Consider the following 22,183-nt stretch of genomic DNA (forward strand, 5'->3'; position numbering starts at 1 on the left):
GTTATTTATTGAGATGCAGCACGGAATAGGCCCTTCCGGCCCTTTGAGCCTTGCTGCCCAGCAATTCCCTCCATTTAGTCTGAGCCTAATCACGGGACAAAGTACTATGACAATTAACCTACCAACCAGCACATCTTTGGACTTGAGAGGAAATCGGACCACCCTGAAGAAATGCTTGTGGTCACGAAGAATGTACAGAGTCTTTAAGGTAGTGGTGGGAATTGATCCTGAGTTGTGGAACTGTAAAATGTTGAGCTAACCACTATGCTACAGTGCTGGCCATCCTTTGAGCTACTGTAATCTGCCTGTCAGCTTGAACCAGTCTGGCCTTTCTTCTCTGACTGCTGTCATTAACAAGTCCTTTCCACCTATAGAACTGCCGTTCGCTGGATGCTTTTTATTTTTCACACCAATCTCTGTACACTCTACATGATAGTGCATGAAAATCCCAGGAAATCAGCAGCTTCTGAGATACTCAAACCACCCCATCTGGCACCAACAATCATTCCACAGTCAAAGTCTGCCAGATCGCATTTCTTCCCCATTCTGATGTTCGACCTTAACAACAACTGAATTTTTTGACATCTGCATGTTGTTATACATTGAGTTGCTGTCACATGATTGGCTGATTAGATATTTGAATTAACGAGCAGGTTTACAGGTCCATCTAATAAAGTAGCCACAAATGTGTACACAAATGAAGATATATGTAGAAATTTATCTGTCTGCTGCCTGCAGGATGCCTATGCCATTTGTATTATTCACTACATACAGCTGCAGGTCTTCGGTTGCACACTGATTGTTAGTCAGTCTTTGTTTGTACATAGTTTTCTATATAAATTCTATTGTATTTATTTATTTTTCCTGTAAATGCCTGCAGGAAAATGAATCTCAGGGTAGCAAATAGTAACATTTACCTACTTTGATCATAAAAGTACTTTGAACTTCACCTGGACCAAAACGTTGACTCTCCATTTCAGTCCACAAGTGCTGCTTGACATTTATTTCCTTCAGCATCTCATTTGTGCCACTTCATAACTTGTTTTGGGTTTTGTTGAGAAGCGATTCAGAAATTAATTGTTTCATAAGTCCATAACTTATAGGATCAGATTTAGGCCATTTGGCCCATCGTGTCTGCTCCGCCATTTCATCATGGCTGATCCATTTTCCCTCTCAGCCCCAAATCTCCTGTCTTTTCCCCGTATCCCTTCATGCCCTGATTAATCAGGGATCTATCATCCTCTGCCTTGTATATACCCAATGACTTTGCCTCCGCATCCAACTTTGGCAATAAATTCCACAGTTCCACCACTTTCTGGCTAAAGTAATTATCCCCATCTTAAAAGGACACTCCACTCCTCTGAAGCTGTGCCCTCTGGTCTTAGATTTGTGGCTAAGCAGCGGAACAGTATGAAGATCATTATTCACAAATGATGGCTGAGGGGAATTAAATAGTCTTGGTAATTTTATTTGATTTTGTGTTGACCACATCCACTCTATCAAACATTTAGCTCATTCAAAGCTCCTATAACATCTCTCACTTTAAAATAACTATGCTGTGAAGGAGCATTTCCGAGTGTTTGGCAGAATGACTGTTTACCACAGAACAGCTGGGCAGTAAAGAGGAGCAGATTCTGACATTCTGAGACCACGCACTATGAGATCTCACGAGTGGAGCGACAAGGACTTTACAAGAGCAGACACCAATCATTTGCTTTTGGAAATCAGAATAGTCTTTTGTAAAAAAAAGAGTTCTAAAAGCCATCTGGTGCTATTGTAAGAGCTGAGATTAGGGAAGGAAACTGTTCAGCATTCCTAGGGAAACTGTTCACTGGTATTTAGTCCGGATCGACAGCTGACTTGAATTATATTGCAGCAGACCCGCTATTACAATCCTGATTAAATCAGTAAAAGTAGCAGTGTTTCCAGCTGCTGTTCTGAGATGCTTTGAACGCATGTTATACATGGAGAGGAATCAAAGAACGATAATATGTGTGGGATTATTCAAAATAGTGCATTTTTTTTAGCTACTGGCAGTCTCGTGCATCCTTGCATGTCATTAATATTTGAAGGTGCTGCAAATCACTTTGCCACTGTCCTTGAGTGGACATCGACATAAATGGTATTCCGCAGACAAAAATTACAACACAGTAGTGTAGCGGTTAGCGTAACACTATTACAGCACCAGCGACCCGGGTTCAATTTCCACTGCTTTTCCTCCAGGTGCTCCAGACTTGAGGCCTCTGCACCTCCTGCTGGTTGGGAGCTGTGAGAAGGTAGCATAGTGAGGATCTCTGATGACAAGTGTTGCCTTCCTGAGGCAGTACCTCATGCAGATACTACCAGTGGTGGAAAGACCACTCAGCCCATCATGTACTGGGCTGAAACCAGAGGGATTATTGATGTTTTTGTACTTCTGATTCCTAGGTTTAATTTTTAATTCATGAAAATAAATGCATTTGTCAGAACATGTTTGGAACATTACGAGGGGTGATTGATAAGTTTGTGGCCTAAGGTAGAAGGAGTCAATTTTAGAAAACCTAGCACATTTATTTTTCAACATAGTCCCCTCCTATATTTACACACTTGGTCCAGCGGTCGTGGAGCATATGGATCTTGGACCTCCAGAAAGTGTCCACGACAGGGGTGATTGATAGGTTCATGGCCTAAGGTAGAAGGAGATGAGTTATACAGCTCTCGTTATACACACATGCAGGTCAACTCTTTGCGTGATTATGCAGAAAGTTTCAAGTAATAACCCATCAGGGTGATTGATAAGTACGTGGCCTTGAGTTATTAACTTGAAACTTTGCATAATCACTCAAAGAATTGACCTGCATGTGCGTGTAACTCATCACCTTCTACCTTGGGCCACGAACTTATCAATCACCCTGATGGGTTATTACTTGAAACTTTCTGCATAATCACTCAAAGAGTTGAACTGTCTGTGCATGTAACGAGAGCTGTATAACTCATCTCCTTCTACCTTAGGCCATAAACTTATCAATCACCCCTGCCGTGGACTCTTTCTGGAGGTCCAAGATCCGTATGCTCCACGACCGCTGGACTAAGTGTGTAAATGTAGGAGGGGACGATGTTGAAAAATAAATGTGCTAGGTTTTCTAAAATTGAGTCCCTCTACTTTGGGCCACAAACTTATCAATCACCCCTCGTATGTGCAATGTTTGGCTCTGCATCTAAGGAATGATGTGCTGGCCCAGAGGAGGCTCACCAAAATTATCTTGGGAATGAAAGACTTATTGAAAGAGGAGTTTGATTGCTGCAAGCCCATACTTGGACTTATGAAGGGGAAGCCACTGAAATCTAAAGGCCTGGATAGAGTAGACATGGAGAGGATATTCCCATTAGTAAGAGAATCTAGGGTTTGAGGGCACAGCCTCAGAATAGAGGGACATCCCTTCAGCCAGAGGGCGCTGTGTCTGTGGAACTGGTTGCCAGGGTTGGGTGTGAAGGCCACATGACAGGTTGTATTTAAGGCAGAGCCTGATGGGCTTCTGATTGGTGGGGTGGGGGGTGGAGGGGGGTGTTGAGGGTTATCAGGTGCAGGTGGCAGAATGGGGTTGAGGGAAGGAAACACCCTGACTGAATGGAGAACCAGCCTCAGTGGTCAAATCCTGCTCCAATGGATTACGGTCTGATGGAAATCCGTTTCCCTCCAGTCACCCTTTAGCGATTTGATCTCGGGGAAGTCCATGCTCCCTGGTTAAACTGGTCTCAGAATAACTGCCCATCTACTCTAAGCAATTCAAGCCACTAGCAAGGACTTCCCCATTTCCCCACAGTGAGCCTGGCTGCTCAGCCTCATTACATTTACGAGTGTTGAACCATGCAGGTTTAACTGGCAAGAGAATACCTTTTCTACAAAATAGAAGTTCTGCATATGAAAACTTAGTACAATATTTTTAACTGAAAGCCACTCTGTCTACCAGAAACTGGGAGCAATTTCAAGCAGCCCCAGGGGATGAATGCAAAGCTGCCCATGTGGCATATCCAGCCTTTGACTCGACTCATCTCGCCAGTGCCGGTTAACCCACACTTTCCACCGAGGACATAGTGGCCGACATTTGGTGGTAGGGAGAAGAGATGAATGAGAGACAGAGGCAAGCAGACAAAGACAGACAGACTGACAGAGACTGAGAGAGACAGATAGAAACACAGATACAAAGAGAGAGAGAGTGAGAGGCTGACAGAGACAAAGACAGACTGACAGAGTCTGAGAGAGACAGAGACAGAAACAGAGACATACAGAAAGACACAGAGGGAGAGGGAGAGAGAGAGGGAGAGACAGATATACAGAGACAGAGTGAAATGCAGATACACTGGCAGGCAGAGAGAGGAAGAGAGAGACAAAGACAGAAACAGAGACAAAGAGATAGTCAGAGAGAAAGAGAGAGAGTCAGAGAGAGACAGACAGACAGAGAGGGAAAGAGAGACAGACAGAGGATGGAAGTTCACAACAATGAATAAACATCTCATGAACTCTGGGGCCCTGCAAACATATTAACTATATATTAACTGCCTCCATGAAGCTTAATGTCTGATACTTTTAATGCAAGAGCTGTCAGGATGCCAAGAATCAGGAATGGAGCCCTAAAACATTTGAATCCATCCAACGGTTGAGGTCAGTGAGCAATGTTCCTGCCACTGTGCTTGGCCACACAAAGTCAGTTTCCCTGCTGCAAGGTGTGGGCTGGAATGAGTGACCATGAATGAATTACTTTGATACCGGTACTGCCTCAGTCTGCGTTGCAGGAGAGTTGGCACTACAACTACACACTGTTAGTTCTGCTAAATTTGGATCTCTCGATTTCGACTATTCAGGAAAGAAAATCTGGATTTGCAAGCCCACTACCAAGAGGCAGGAGTTATGAAAAGGGGAACTGGGGCTAATTCACAGGCATGATCGTCCTGAATTCTGAGTAAAGCTCCTGTAACTCAGTGCACTAAGCAACACAGACAAGGTCTAGAGGCAAAGTAAGATTTGAATCACCTGATGTAACATTCACAAGGCTACTACCTGGACTGGAGGATATGAGTTATAAGCAGTGACTGGACAGGCTGGGTCTCATTCCCCTGGAGTGTAAGTGACTGAGGAGAGACCGTATAGAGCAAAATTAGTGGGAAATTAAAGGACTGGAAAGTTTTTAAAAATCAACAGAAGGCAACTGAAAATCATTAAGGTAAAGGCAGAATACAAAAGTAAGTTAACTAATAATATTAAAGAGGATACTAAACATTTCTTCAGATAAGTAAAGTGTAAAAGAGAGGTGAGTGTGGATATTGGACCACTGGAAAATGATGCTGGAGAGGTGGTAATGGGGGACTATGAAATGACGATGAATGGAATAAGTATTTTGCGTCAGTCTTCATTGTGGAAGACGCGAGCAGTATGGTGGAAGTTCCAGGTGTCGTGAGCATGAAGTGTGTGAAGTTACCATAACTAGAGAGAAGGTTCTTGGGAAGCTGAATGGTCTGTAGATAAATAAGTCACCTGGACCAGGTGATGTACACCCCAGCGTTCTGAAAGAGGTGGCTGAAGAGATTGTGGAGGCGTCAGGCGTGATCTTTCAAGAACCACTCGATTCTGGAAGACTGGAAAATTGCAAATGTCACTCCACTCTTCAAGAAGGGAGACAGGCAGAAGAAAGGAAACTATAGACCAGATAGTCTACCTCTGTGGTTGGGAAGATGTAGGTGTTCATTATTAAGAATGAGAACTCAGGGTACTTGGGCTGCGGTCAGCAAGGGAAAATCCTGCCTGACAAACCTGTTGGAACTTTTTGAAGAAATAACAAGTAGGATAGACAAAGGAGAATTAGTTGATGTTGTGCTCTTGGATTTTCAGAAGCCCTCTGACAAGCTGCCACACATGGAGCTGCTTAACAAGCTACGAGTCTGTAGTATTACAGGAAAGATTCTAGAATGGATAAAGCAATAACTGATTGGCAGGAGGCACAGAGTGGGAATAAAGGGAGCCTTTTGTGGTTGGCTGCCAGTGACTAGTGGTGTTCCTCAGGGGTCTATGTTGGGACCAATTCTTTTTACGTTATATGTTGATGATTTGGATGATGGAATTGATGGTTTTGTTGCACAGTTCGCATATGATATGAAGATAGATGGAGGGGCAGGTAGTTTTGAGGAAGTAGAAAGGCTACAGAAATTAAAGGGTTGACTATTTTCTAAATGGAGAGAAAATACAAAAAACTGAGGTGCAAAGGGACCCGGGAGTCTCTGTGCAAGACTCCCTAATTAAGTCTGTGCTGAGAAAGGCAAATGCCATGTTAGCATTCAATTCAAGAGGACCAGAATATAAGAGCAGGGATGTAATATTGAGAGTTTATAAAGCACTGGTGAGGCCTCCCTTGGAGTATTGTGAACAGTTCTGGGCCCCTTATTTTAGAAAGGATGTACTGAAACTGGAGAGGGTTCAAAGGAGATTCACATAAATGATTCCAGGATTGAATGGCTTGTCATATGAAAGGAGTGTTTTTCCAGGGCTCTGGGCCTGTATTAACTGGAATTCAGAAGAATGAGGGGTGACCTAATTGAAACCTATTGAATGATGAAAGGCTTTGATGAGTGGATGTGGAGAGGATGTTTCTTATGATGGAAGAGTCTAAGACCAGAGGACACAGTCTCAGAATTGTAGGGTGTCTTTTTAGAACAGAGATGAGGAGGAATTCTTTTAGCCAGAGTGTGGTGAATCTGTGGAATTCTTTGCACAGGCAGCTGTGGAGGCCAAGTCTTTATATTTAAGGCAGAGGTTGATAGATTCTTGATTGGTCAGGGCATGAAGAGATAGAGGGAGAAGGCAGGAGACTGGGGCTGAGTGGAAAATTGGATCAGCCATGATGAAATGGCAGAGCAGACTCAATGGGCCAAGTGGCCTAACTCTGCTCCTATATCTTATTAGAATGAAAAAGGAAGGCCAGAATGAGGTGAGGGGTTGGGAAGGAGTACAAGCTGACAGGTAATAGGTAAAATCTGGTCGAGGGGAAAGGTAGGTGAGGGAAATGAATTGATCTATGGAGAGGAATAAATGGACTTCTTGATGAAGTCCAATCCTGATGAAGGGTCTCGGCCTGAATCATCAACTGTTCATTTCCTTCCATAGAGATCTTTCCTGACCTATTGAGTTCCCACCAGCATTATGCAGGGGTTCCAACACATGCAGAATTTTTTGTGTCTCTGAAACATTGCAAGAAGGGAAGAATTTAAATGGGACCTGAGGGGCAAGGTTTTTATCCCACACAGAGATGGTGTGTATTTGGAACGGGCTACCAGAAGACACATGGTAGAGACTGATGCGATTAACAATACTTAAAAGACATTTAGATCGGTGAATGGATAGGAAGGAATTGGGGTGAAGGGGCTGAGCTCAGGTAGACAGTCTGGTCAGCATGGACGAGTTGGACCAAAGGGCCTTTCTTCTGTGCTGTACCCTACCTACACCATGCGTCAGAGTGCTCTGGCTACAGGAGAATCATCAGAATATATTCTCAGCAAGGGTCGTAATCTGTGTGTGATCAAATTAGCAAAATGACCATGAGGAGAACATAATTAAAATGGGACTGTAGGAAATTAGAACAACGATGTTGAGGAATTTCTTTAGCCAGAGGGTGGTGAATCTGTGGAATTCATTACCACAGACAGCTGTGGAGGCCAAGTCATTGGGTGATAGCCTCCAAGTTATCAGTGGAGGCTGATAACTTCTTAATTCAAAGATTCAAAGTACATTTATTATCGAAGTATGTATGCAGTATACAACCCTGAGTAACGGACCCAAGTGTTACAGGGAGAAGACCGGAGAATGACTCAATTTAGTTTGGAATATTGTTGATCACTTAAATAGTTTACACGATTAGTATTTTTTTTCTTTCTCTTGTGCATTGGGTGTTGGTCTTTTATCTTTTTGTCTCCTTAATCGGGTTCTTTCGGGTTTCTTACTTTGCAGCTACCTGTAAGCAAATATACCTCAAGGCTCCTTGTGGTCTCTAGTTAAAGCAGAGGTTGACAGGTTCATGATTAGTAAAGGGTGTCAAAGGATACTGGAGGAAGGCAGGAGAGTGGGGCTGAGGGATAATAAATCAGCCACGATCGTATAATAGAGTAGATTTAATGGGCTGAGTGGCCTAATTCTGCTCCTATTGGGCACTGCAAGTATGGACTGCACTGGCAAGTGGTAAATGCTCTATTATCTCTGTAAAAATTTAACATGCCCTGTGCCCCTTGTTCTCCAGGACCGTGGAAGGATTGTATGGATGCAGCAGAGGCTGGCAGCAAAACCAGTGGAATATACTTGCTGAAACCCGAGAACAAAAACCGCCTCATGCAGGTCTGGTGTGACCAAACCCATGACCCTGGCGGCTGGACCGTCATTCAAAGGCGCCTGGATGGCTCGGTCAACTTCTTCCGCAACTGGGAGACCTACAAGGTCAGCCAGCTCGTATCGCGCCACCGTACTGCTGCCTTTGGTAAAAGATCGAGGACAGGCTATTCATCTTGAGGGGCAAGAAATAGGTGGAAGGGTTTATAGAACGGGATGAGGTAGGGGGAGAGCATGCTCTCGGGGAGCAGAAATATGACAATGGTCCCAATATGGGCTGCAAAAAACCCATAGTTATGGAAATCAGTCATCCTGATGTTCAAGGTTCAAGGTTGATAGTTAGTACGTTGCTGTTACATTGCCAGCAACCTGGGTTCAATTCCCACTGCTGCCTATAAGGAGTATGTATGATCTGTTCAGCTTCCTCCCACTTCCCAAGCATGTATGGGTCAGTAGGTTAATTGGTTATACGGGTGAAATTGGGCAGTGTAGGTTCATTGGGCCAGTAGAGCCTGTCATCCTGCACCTCTAGATAAAAACCATCTTCATTCTACAGAAAGAAAGAAACATTAGCACCCTAATCCAATGGGTAGACTAGCCAGTTGGGATTTCATCAATCAAGGTGCCGTACTCTAAGGGGCACCAGTGGAAAAGTACAAAATTGTGGCTCAACAGAAGGATTTGAAAATTACAGAGAGCGTAGAGAGGCCAAGTATTCAGGGCTGAGAGACAGGGAGGTTTTGGTATTATGACATCAAAAGGAATTTACCGTGGAGCTCTATAAAAGTTGGTTTGGGAATAAAGGGATGGGATGGTTTCCTGCTGTATTTTGTGATTCTATTTAACAGTTACTTATACCAAACAGGAGATCAGGCTTGAAGCCAAAGATCAGATCAGCAATGAACCAACACACTTTAGGATCATTTGAGGGGAGTCTACACAATTTCAGGATGGACTCAAGCCTGCAAATTTCTCTCTAACACAAGTTCTTATCACACCATTATTTATTGTGTTTCCTATTTAGCATAGGCTTAAATTAAAGGAATTAATCTTTTGCTTCGTGCACAGTGGAAAAGTGCCATGGCACTTGGCTCACAAGCCTGCAAATCACCCTTTAACTTCCACAGCACACAAATCTAATTTGTGGAATCACTCCTGGTAACTACATTCTGGAGTCCAGATATCATTGTGGTCCATCTGGTCAACAGTCCCACCAAGATCAACACACTGCTCACACAAATTATTGAAGGATCTCCCCTACTCCCAGCCCAAGGGCTACACCGTAAACACCACAAATGACTTGAGGTATCAAAGTTCAAAGTACATTTATTATTAGAGTACGTATATGTCAATTATATACTACCCCAAAATTTATTTTCTCGTGAGCATTCACAGTAGAACCAAGAAATACAACAGAATCAATGAAAAACTTCTCACAAAGTACCAAACAATGAATTGTGTAAAAGAAGACAACTGTGCAAATATGAAAAATAATAATATATAAATAATACTGAGAACATGAGTTTTAGAGTCCTTGAAAGTGGGCTCACAAGTTGTGCTCAGAGATCAGTTCAGTGTTGATGAGTGAAGTTATTCCGTGCTAAGGGGCCAGATGGTTATAGGGTGATAACTGTTCCTGAACCTGCTGGAGTGGGACCTAAGGATCCTGTACCTCCTTCCCAATGGCAACCATTGTGCCACCATGAGCCATTATGGCCAGTCTCCTTGTGCTGAAGCTTACCAATCACCTCCTGAATAAATCTGTTTTTATTTCTCCATTATCCACAGAAAAGACCTGATCAAATCGTGCGAATAGGTTCTCACTAGTTGGTCTTTTTACCTGCCCCAGCTTCTCTCTTGACCAGGCAGGGCTGGTCCCAAGCTCCCCTCCAATTCTCATACCAATATGACTCGGAAATACAATGCACAGACTGGCTGAGTCTGGTTGCTGGTTGAGTTGGTGGCGAGGAAGGCAAATGCAATGTCAGTGTTCATTTTGAGAGCACTAGAATATAAAAACGAAGGTATAATGCTGAAGCTTTATGACACATTTCAGACCACACTTGGTAGTATCGTGAGCAGTTTGGGCCCTTATCTAAGAAAGAATGTGCTGGCACTGGAGAGGGTCCAGAGGAGGTTCACAAGAATGATTCTGGAAACAGAAGGGTTAACATTTGATGGCTTGGGGTCTGTATTCGCTGGAGTTTGATAGGTTCTTGATCAGTAAGGGTGTCAGAGGTTACAGGCAGTAGGCAAGAGAATGGGGTCGAGAGGGATAACAAATCAGCCGTGATGGAACGGCAGAACAGACTTGATTAGCCGAGTGACTAAGTCAGCTCTTACGTGGCATGGTGTTAGAGACTTACCCTATTGGCATTGTAAGGTCATTCACCAGGAGGACTGCAGTGGTCTGAGTGGGATTCAGCAGGGCCATGAGGACTAGGCAAGAAATGCTGACCTTGTTGGTGATCCCCAAAATCCGGAAATGATTAATTTTGAACAATATTCTGCACACTCTGCTTATCCAAAACAAACTTTGTAAATCCAACATCACTTTACCATAGAGTCAAGGACACTCCAGCACTGAAACAAACCTTCTGGCCCATCTAGACCTTGCTGAACTGTTATTCTGCCTAGAAACATCGATCCACACTTGGATTATACATAGAAACATAGAAAACAGGTGCAGGAGTAGGCCATTCGGCCCTTCGAGCCTGCACCGCCATTCAGTATGATCATGGCTGATCATCCAACTCAGAACCCTGTACCTGCTTTCTCTCCATACCCCCAATCCCTTTAGCCACAAGGGCCATATCTAACTTCCTCTTAAATATAGCCAATGAACCGGCCTCAACTGTTTTCTGTGGCAGAGAATTCCACAGATTCACCATTCTCTGTGTGAAAAAGTTTTTCCTCATCTCGGTCCTAAAAGGCTTCCCCTTTATCCTTAAACTGTGACCCCTCGTTCTGGACTTCCCCAACATCGGAAACAATCTTCCTGCATCTAGCCTGTCTAATACCTTTAGAATTTTATACGTTTCAATAAGATCCCCCCTCAATCTTCTAAACCCTCCTATCCACGTATTTCTCCAAGTTTCTCTTAAACCTTGAAATCAAACCTGCATCTGCCAATTCTACTGGCAGCTCGTTCCACACTCGCATCAACCTCTGAGTGAAGAAGTTCCACCTCAGGTTCCCTCCCTCTAAACCTATGGCATCTACTTCCTATTCTCCTCAACCTCAATAAGAATATCCTGTTTGCATTTACCGTACCAAACACAACACTGATGTTGTTAAACTAAATGTATTCATCCTGAAAGATTTCATTAATTTTTCTTGTGATGTATTCATAGAATATAAAAAGGCCATACAATAAATGAGTAGAGAGTAGGAGTTAGTGAGCAATTGTCCTGACTCAATTCAAATAAGAGAGAGTAGGCGTACCTAAGACCATAAGGTATAGGAACAAATTAGGCCATTTGGCCCATCGAGTCTGCTCCACCATTTCATCATGGCTGATCCATGTTCCCTCTCAGCCCCGATCTCCATCCTTCTCCCCACATCCCTTCATGCCCTGACCAATCAAGAAACTATCAACTCTGCCTTAAATATACCCAATGACTTGGCCTCCACAGCCGCCTGTGGCAACAAATTCCACAGGTTCACCACTCTCTGGCTAAAGAAATTCTTCCTCATATAATCTCATGTAAGAATGAGATTAACTCCCCGCCAGAATCCTGCAGATGATACAGGGTTGTAAAATATAGTGTGATGTAGTCTCAAAAAGCTCATTGGAACATAACTGAAATGACTTAAAGGCAGTCGTGTCTGCCATCTTATTAAGTGGCTGATTCTTGCAATGGAATATAAAAGGTTTGTCTTCCGTTATTTGTTTACAGCCTTCCCCAGGGGAAAATTATTCATAAGCATCTAGTGGTAAGTTGAACTTGTGTTATATGAGTTTCATGTTTTTCCCAATGCTTTATCACAGCAAGGGTTTGGAAACATCGATGGCGAGTATTGGCTGGGTCTGGAAAACATCTACTGGCTAACAAACCAAGGAAATTACAAGCTGCTTATCACCATGGAGGACTGGCAAGGCCGCAAGGTATTTGCAGAATACGCCAGCTTCAGGCTGGAGCCAGAGTCTGACAACTACAAGCTTCGGGTAGGCCGTTACCATGGCAATGCTGGAGATTCCTTCACCTGGCACAACGGAAAACAGTTCACTACACTGGACCGGGACCGCGATGCCTACACAGGTAAAGGCAGAGCCATAGCCGTGGCCAAAAGTCACTGCGGTAACTCAGTTCTCTCCCCTAGTTCAGAAGGGTAAGCCCCTGACTGGAGACTGGCACAGAAATTAAAGCCCAGCACATACTTAACCAAGACCATAAGTCATAGTTACAAGGTGAAATATTTAAGGGGGAACTTCTTCACTTAAAGGGTGGTGAAAATGTGGAACGAGCTGGCAGTAGATGTGGATCCGAGTGTAATTTCAACACTCAAGAGAAATTTAGATAGGTAGATGGACGGGAGGGGCATGGGCAGTTATGGTTGATGAGACTAGGCAGAATAACAGTTCATCATGGTGTGGATGGGCTGAAGGGCCTGTTCCTTTGCTGCAGTCCTCTATGACTCTACAACCTAACCTCATATACCTTTGAGTAACAAAATCCTCATTCTCAGGTTGAACACTAAAACTGATCTGGTGCTAACTGTCACTAGCAGGGGAAAGTTCTAAACTTTGGGCATCATTATACATACAGAAGTGTTTCCAATTTTCACTGCTGAGAGGTCTGGCTCTAATCTGCAGACTCTGTCCACAGTCCAACCAGTGGGAGATCCATCATATGGAAAATCCCAGCCAATTCACCGTTACGCTTACACAAATCTATCTTGTGGAATTGCTCCTGGTAACGACCTCTTGGATATCCAGATATCACTATGGTAATTCTGTTCAGCATTCCCACCAAGCCCAATGCATCTTTCACATTCTGAGCCAAGCTGTTCACGGTAGTCTGGGTTTGATTTAACCCAGACTTTGCAGTGCTATGAAAATCTGCAGGAATTTTATATCTAGAGCACTTGATGGTATTCAAGTTCGAAAAGCCAACAATTCCACTTAATCCCTCTCACTTTCAATACCATCTAGGACACCGTAATGGTGGATGAAAATTGGACCACTGGATCTCCTTGGACCAACACTGCTTCCAACTTCTCATCATCATTAAAGTTTGCTACCTGCACAGACCAAAATTCATGCCAACTCTGAAATCCGTTATTTATTTACTTATTGGGATACAGTACGGAATAGGCCCTTCCAGCCCTTTGAGCTGCAATGCCCAGCAACCCCCAGTTTAATCCCAGCATAAACACAGGAGAATTTACAATGACCAATTAACCTACTAACTGGTACATCTTTGGACTGTGGGAGGAAACTGGAGCACCCAGATAAACTCACGTGGCACAAACGCCTCACAGGCAGCAGCGGGAATTGAACCCCGGTCACTGGTACCGTAAAGCGTTGTGCTAAACACTGTGCTACCATGGCGCCCTGGTTTGCCACGGATCTGACCACTTTGTATTCTCATGTTAGCCTCCTTACATTGGCTGCCTATGTTTATATGACTAGCACAAGTCCTCCACTACAGCAAGACCCTAAATCCTAATACAATTTAGCAAGATCTATCACTGAAAGCACGACTCCAGGGAAACAATATATCTTCTACCCTGAAAAGTAACAACTTAACACACACAAAATGTACCTATCTCTGCTTTTGACCCCAGTTCTGAAACTGGGGTCAAAATGTCAGTTTAAGAGATGATCTGCTTAAAGACATGCAGAAGTTTATTTTTTCTCTTCAGAGGGTCATCAAAATTCTTCACCCAGTAACCTGTAAGTCCATTCAATGACTCTATAAAATACTAGTATAGCGTTGACTACTGGTCACCCCATTACAGGAAGAATTTCAAGGGGTTATGGGATAGGTTTACCAGGATACTGTCTGGATTAGAGTTATTCTATAAGGCAGGGGTTTCCAACGTGGGGTTCACGGACCCCTTGCTTAATGGTCTTGGACAGTGGCATAAGAAAGGTTGGGAACCCCTGCTCGAAGGAGAGATCAGCCAAACTTCATTATATTCTCTGCAGAGGTAAAGGCGGAGGGAAGACCTGAAAGAAATTCATAAGATTACAAGAGACACAGATAATGTAGACAGCTGGTATCCTTTACCCCAGTGTTACAAAGTCTAAATCAAGGGAGTATGCATTTAAGGTGAGACCAGGTAACTTCAAAGGAGATGTGTAGGGTACATATTTTTTTTAAACACAGAACATGGGTGCCTGGAATGTGCTGCAAGAATTGGTGGTGGAGGCAGATACAATAAAAGATTTTAAGAGGCTCTTATATAAAGCACATGAATGTGAGAGAGTCAAGGGATAAGGACATTTAGACAGTAAATTACTAGTTTAATTAGTTCACAGCACAACATAGTGACCCACTTTCCTGTGCTGCACTGCTAGACCATAAGACCTAGGTACAGACTTAGGCCATTCAGCCCATTGTGTATCTCCGCCATTCTATCGTGGCTAATTTATTATCCCTCTCTGTCCCATTCTCCCTATAACCTTTGACACCCTTACCAAATAAGAGCCTATCAGCATCCGCTTTAAATATACCCAATGACTTGGCCTCCACAGCCATATGTGGCAAAGAATTGCACAGATTTGCCACCCTCTGACTAGAGGAATTCTTCATTGACTCTATTCTGAAGGGACATCCTTGTATTCTGAGGCTTTGCCCACTGGTCCTAGACTCCCGCACTATAGGAAACATCCCCTCCATTTCCACTCTATCTACGCCTTTCAATATTCGACAGGTTATTAATTAGATCCACCCTCATTCTTCTAATCTCCATCAAGTACAGGCCCAGAGCCATCAAAATCTCCCCGGACATTAACCCTTTCATTCCTGGGATCTTTTTCTATAACTCTGCTTTTAGGGCCAATTCGGATGGAGTGAAGGTAGGAAAGAGTGGAGTTGAGTTCAGGATATGAATGAATGGTAGAAAAGACTTCACAGCCAAGTCCTGTTCCTACTTTGGATGTTATCGTAATGCAACACATTGTCTTTGCAGGGAACTGTGCGCACTACCAGAAAGGTGGCTGGTGGTACAATGCCTGTGCCCATTCAAATCTGAATGGCGTCTGGTACCGTGGAGGACATTATCGCAGCAAGTACCAGGACGGCGTGTACTGGGCAGAATTCAGGGGAGGTGCCTATTCCCTCAAGACAGTGATCATGATGATTCGACCCAACCCCAATACTTTCCATTGAAACAAACTAGGGTTGGGTCCTCGAGCATCAGGAAGCAGAACTGACTAGTGTCCTGTATACGAAATCAGCCTTACAACAATTTATATACCAAGCTGTGCTTATTCTTCAAGACAAAAAGAATACTGTCTATGTATTTATTTCCTACAACATAAGAAGTTATGTCATGTAAGCAAACTTTTTTTTTCTACTTGCATAACAGCAATTGCTGGTAAAAATGCTGAATTCAGATATGTGCTTAAAAATCGTCTTTAAAAAAAAAGGTACTAAAAATAAATTACTTGTGTTTGGGAGGTTATTTTTGCTAACACCAGAATGAAATACTTGTTTGGAACAGCAGTTGGCAAATTTGTGATTGGCGTGCAAGAAATACACGAGGTGCCAGTACTGATCGAGTGCAGGAGAACGCCTGTTACAATGGGAGAATCATTTCATGGGAATGAAAGCTCATATTGACTGAAAGCCACCTTCCGTCAAAGTAAACTCAAGCCCTTGATCTTGTAGAATTGAGGGGTCTAAATCATGATGTAAATTTTGACGCAGGAATGGAGCTGTGATGGTTCTATGGGTACATTAATTCCTGTAGGCATTACCTCTGAGAATTTCCACAGTTAACATTTCTCCTTAGACTGCAACATGACAGTGTGCTTCTAAATTTGTTACGGATATAACTGTTCATAAAAAAAACACTCAAGTCCGCCAAAGCCAATTTATCCCCAGATTTGCTCCATAATGAGATTTAGATTCAGATTTATTTATCACGTGTATATCAAAACATACAGTGAAACGTGTCGTTTTCATTAACAACCGACACACCTAAGGATGTGCCCACAAGTGTTGCCTCACATTCTGACACTAACCCAGCACACCCACAATACTCGGCAGAACAACACACAACACAACAAGCCCCAGCTGATCTTTGCTTCTAACAGCCACTCTCAGGCATAAACCTCCAGTGTTAATATGAATGAAGAAATTATTAAGTTGAGAAATGAATCATAGATGCTGATCTTTAGAACTCAATATATCAATCTTGCTACATATATTTGGAAATTCATTTTTTACCATGTAAATAATTCCCAATTGGTAAGCCTGGAAGGTTTGCCCCAGGAACATTACAGGGTACTGTTAACATCCTTTTAACAAACTATTTCAGATTACACCACAGGACAATGATGTCACGGTCTTCACGTAGAGAAAAGGATTACCATTGTAAGAAATGCACTTGAATCCTGATATTCCACACGAGATATCAGCAAACAAATATATAATGAGCCAGATGTCCCTGTGTTATAAATGTACTGAAATTAACCCCTTTATTTTAAAGTGTGCAGGCCGTCCCTTTAAAACAGGGGTTTCCAACCTTTTTTACGCCATGGACCCCTACCATTAATCGAGGGGTCTATGGACCCCAGGTTGGGAATGCCTGCTCCAAAATAAAGGGACAAGCATACTTCAAGTAAACACATTAGTCATCATGAAGGAATATTCCACCTCAAACTATCTGAACTTTTCTTTCATTTTCAGAAATATTGTTAATATTGCAGCTTAGAATCTCACTGAGAAGGGGAATTTTTTTGTGTGTTTGTGAATGTTTGTACACTAATTTTCCAACTTAAGTCCATTTACGTCGATGAATCTTACATAGGTAATAAAAGTTACAAACCCAGAGAGGTGTTTCAGTTGGTACAGAGTTAGTTAAAGCAACACACACCAAAAATAATAATTTATACAAATGCTTACAGTACGTAATAAAATGTCTCGTGTGTTCTGTTGTGTACAGCTCCTGTGTGTTAGTAACTGTAACAGTTGTAAAATTCAGTTCGTGAATCCAACTTTGAGCCTTCATTGTCAAGTTTGGAGAAGCAGGTGTTATTTGTAACAGTGTTTTGACAGTTCCAGTATAACCATTAACATCTGCAATAAACTGACTTCAACCACCATTACTAGTATGATTTGCAGTGACCCTCAGTTAATCATATTATTGTTCATCCCTGGATGGGTGCATCAAGGTCAACATCAAATGGCAGCCTCTTGGTCTGTGTTTTACTCCTACATTGGATATGAGCATCACTGGTCAGGATGTCATCCATCTTCAGTGCATAATTAAGAGCCAGTCACGTCGTACAAAGTTCAAAGTACATTTATTTTTAAAGTACGTACACATTATACAACCTTGAGATTCATCTCCTTACAGGCAGTCACAAAACAAGAAACCCAAAAGAACCCATTAAAAAGGACAAACACCCTATGTGCAGAGAGAAAGAGAGAGAGAAAAATAAACAAATCAAGCAAATGATAAAAGTAGGCAAATTGCATTTAGAAGGAAAGTGAGTCCTCAGACACGAAGCCCGGCTCAGCCTCAGTTTGATGTTTCGTTTGGGCCAAGGTGGCTAAGCATGGCACATTTCCTTGAAGTACATTAGTCAACCCAGAATGTTTTTAAAACAATCCAGTAGTTTCATGGTTGTCATTATGATTAGTAGAGTTTTATTCCACATTTTAATTATATGTATTTAAACTCAAGATTGTATTGACAGAAACAAAAAGCGCTGGGAACACCCAGTAGACTACACTGTATCTGTGGAAGAGAGAGAGTAACAATGTTTGGAATGGAACCCCCTTCTGCAAACCTCAGACAAAGGTTCTCGGACCTGAAACGTTGACCCCATCTCTCTTCCCACGGATAGCCTGACCTGCTGGGTGTTTGGGTGTTTTTATTTCCCAGCATCTGTAATGTTCAAAGGTCCAATTTAATGTCAGAGAAATGTATACAATATACATCTCGAAATGCTTTTTCTTCGCAAACATCCACGAAAACAGAGAAGAATGTACAGCTAAACGTGAGAAACCCAAAGACCCCCTCAGCTTCCCCCTACCGTGGGTAAGCAGCAGCAAGCTCACCATCACCTCCCCTCACCAGCATAAAAAAGCATATCAATACCATCACCGTGCCCAAGCGTGTGCTAAGCGATAGCAAAGTCACAGACCAAAGTTACCCTAAAGGCTTTGCATTTCCTCCAACATTCGACAAACCACAGGATTCTCTCTCTCCCTGGCAAGAGAGAGGGAGGTGTCTCCGATCTTTCAGCGAGCAGGAGACATGACAACAACCCGCTGGTTTACGATGTTACAAGTCCATTTTGTGGCTTTTTTTGAGCTCTTGTGTCCAAAGATCGCAAAGACCTTGGGTCTTGGGCCCACGGTGAAAGATTTTCCAGCCTCCCTGACAACACACGAGTCTCCTGCCGTGACACTGACCCTTGATCCACCTGTCTCCAGAGCCCTGAGATCTTAGTCTTCTGATCACAAGCAAGACTCCCAGGCCAGTGTTTTTGTTTAGGTTTAGTGATTATTTCTATGACAACATTTATGTAGTATAGTTAATGTTACTAAAACTTCCTAGGATTATTAGTCACGTCCCTAACCTTTTTATCCACCCACACTAATCCCACTCCAAGAGGTCCTCAAGCTTGTTGTGGTTTGGAAGCTTGTGTGCCTCAATGACCCGGAGATCTATATTGGTTGGAGTCAGGGCTTGATGCTTCGGCTCTTGGTAGGGTCATGCTGCCAAACTGGTCAAAGGGTAGAGGCCAGGTTAAGCATGGTCCACCAGTGCTCCAGATTCAGGGGTTCAGCTCAGGGCTAACAACGCTAACTGGTTTAACAAAGCTGTTACAGAAACAGCAATGAAGAGTCCTTCTAGATCTGAGTATGTTGGTATTCCCAAGTCTTCAGGCTTCACTCGGGATTTGCGTAACAGTGGTGAAAACTGAGGGGAAGCTACTGACATAATGAAGGAAGTCCTCATTACCAACAGAGATGTGGGACCATCTTTGCTGCCCTACATTTCAGCAGTGTAGCACACAGTAAGTAAGAACACTAACCCCACTTGCACACATTAGGTCCATATCCTTATCAGCCTTAACAGTTCAAGAGTCTATTTACATGTCCCTTAAACATAGTAATTGTGTCCAATTTCACCATTTTTCGTGGTTTTTCATAGATTCCATTGTACTTCTTCATTCTATCGTGAATACCCACAAGAAAAAGAATTTCAGGGTAGTATATAGTGACATTTATATACTTTTATAATAAATTTACTGTGAACTTCTGAACCTTTTCTGGCAGCACGTTCCGGATATCAAGCACTCTTAGTGTAAAAGTTTTTCCTCTACATCTCCTTTAAAATTTTATCATCTTGCTTGACACCTGTGTTCTCTTGTTGTTGATAACCTTATCATGCGATAAAGATTTGACTATCTACTCTACCCAAGCCTCTCATAATTTTACATACACCTACAGTACTGTACAAAAGTCTTAGGCACATATATATACACACACACACACACACACACACACACACACATATATATATGTGGAGTGGAGAGAGCGAGTTTATAAAAATGGTGGGAGCAAAGGATATAGGAATGGTGAGGGCGGAGCGCTGCACCAGGGCTGTGGGGCAGGTGACAGAGGAGTGCCGGGGTGTGGGTTGGAATGGGTGCAGACACACCCAGCCCTGAGACACCAGGCAAGCTCACTTGATTCCAAACAACTGATCCATTGATCATTACAGAATGTCTCTCTGGTGTTTCCTGCTCGCTCCTCTCTCCCTTCCCCTTTTCCCAACCGTGATTCCCCTCTCCCTGCCCCCTTCCCACTCTCAGTCCACAATAGAGACCTATATCAGAATCAGGTTTATCAACATTCACATATGCCATGAAATTTGTGTTTTTTTTACGACAGCAGTACAGCGCAATAAATAGGGGCAGCATGGTAGCGTAGTGGTAGTTCTGAGGCACCCTATTGTGTATTTGAGGAGGTTGCTGGTCTTCTCCTAGGACTCTAGCAAACACTTTCCAGTACAGGCAACTTGAGTTCAATTCCCGCTGCTGCCTGTAAGGAGTACGTACTCCCCGTGACCACGTGGGTTTCCTCCAGAAACTCCAGTTTGCTCCCACCGTCCAAAAACATAAACTGCCCCGTGATTAAGCTCAGGTTAGATCAGGGGACTGCTGGGTGAATAGGCTTGAAGGGCTGGAAGTGCCTATTCCACACTGTATTTGAATAAGTAAATATAATCACCACAGTACTGTGTAAAGATCTTGGGCATCCTAGCTACATCCTGAGACTTCTGCACGGTACAGTATCAGCTCATCCCATCAGCCTCCTTCAGGGAAAACAAATCCAGCCTTTACAATCTTCCCCCTTAACTGAAGTCCTCCAATCCAGACACCTCTTCTATATTCCCTCCAAAGCAACCACACCCTTCCTACACTGTGGTGAACAGTGTTTTGTGAAGTTTCAACATAATCCAATTCTTATGCTCATGTCCTTCCCTATGAAGGCAATCATCCTACCTACCTTATTCATCTTCCTACTTACCAGTAGTTTGTAAAGTTGCAATGTAGCCTCCAAATCTTTAAGTTCTACAGCCTGACCTATGAAAACAGCAAGCCACATGCCTTCTTTCTCTTCCTATCTGCCTATGCTCCCCTTTCAAAGAACTAAACACTTCAGTTCAAAGTTCGAAGTAGAAAGTACATATATGTTGTCGTATACTACCTTGAAATACATTTTCTTACAAGCATACTCAATAAATCCAAGAACCATAATAGAATCCATGAAAGACTACACCCAACAGGGCAAGAAGACAGTGTGCAAAAGACAACATCTGTGCAAATACAAAAGAAGAAAAAAAATAAATGAGAAATAAATATGGAGAACATGAGATGAAGAGTCCTTGAAAGCGAGTCCATAGGTTGTGGGAACAGTTCAGTGATGGGGTGAGTGAAGAGTGACCCCCATGTCCATCTGCTCATTAACATTCTTTAGCACCACCACCCCCTTTAACTTTATTGCCTCTATTCAACTTCCCAAAGTGTATCACCTTGTACTTGTGGGGAATAAACTTCTTTCCAAACCTGTTCACAACACCATAGCAACACCCACCAGCAGCTCATAAAATTTTCATAGCCCAGGAGCTCAGAAGAAGAGGGGACTGCCAGTGAATTGGAATAGGTTCACTATTGTCATGTGAAACCTTGGTCTTGCATACTGTTCGTACAGATCAAACCATTACACGGTGCATTGAGGTAGAACAAGGTAAAACAACAACAGAATGTAGAATAAAGTGCAGAACAAATACAGCTCTTCCCCAAGATTAATAGTTAAATACTTAAAACTGGTAGTCATACTGTACATGGAGGCAGGATTTCATATTCTACCCTGGGAATTTAATTTTAAAGATTAAAAAGATTAACTTTATTTGTTAGCGTACATTGGAACCTCAAAACACATAGTGAAATGCACCATTTGTGTCAATGACCAACACAGATAATGGATGTGCTCGGACAGCTTGCATGCTTCCATGCTAACCCTAACCCTCACCTGTACGAGATTGGAATGTAGGAGGAAACTAGAGCATCCAGAGGAAACCCACATGGTCTCAGGGAGAAGGAAATTCCCAGCGTACAGTGGCAGGAGTTGAAATCAA

General features: G+C 42.9%; 2 protein-coding genes across 6 annotated transcripts in view; one reads left to right on the forward strand and one right to left on the reverse strand.

The window, feature by feature from the left end:
- The window catches only part of angptl2b (angiopoietin-like 2b), a 117,229-nt gene extending 99,602 nt beyond the window's left edge, over positions 1-17,627 (forward strand). For both annotated transcript variants that reach the window (XM_059993863.1, XM_059993862.1), the window contains exons 3-5: positions 8,262-8,455; positions 12,339-12,609; positions 15,488-17,627. In XM_059993863.1, coding sequence (XP_059849846.1) covers positions 8,262-8,455; positions 12,339-12,609; positions 15,488-15,687 — 665 coding nt within the window. In that variant the 3' untranslated portion in view covers positions 15,688-17,627. The remainder of the gene's footprint in view (positions 1-8,261; positions 8,456-12,338; positions 12,610-15,487) is intronic.
- Positions 1-22,183, reverse strand: part of ralgps1 (Ral GEF with PH domain and SH3 binding motif 1) — a 733,240-nt gene that overhangs the window by 354,175 nt on the left and 356,882 nt on the right. The window lies entirely within an intron of this gene.

This window comes from Hypanus sabinus, chromosome 18 (genome assembly GCF_030144855.1).
Source record: "Hypanus sabinus isolate sHypSab1 chromosome 18, sHypSab1.hap1, whole genome shotgun sequence".
Lineage (NCBI taxonomy): Eukaryota > Metazoa > Chordata > Chondrichthyes > Myliobatiformes > Dasyatidae > Hypanus > Hypanus sabinus.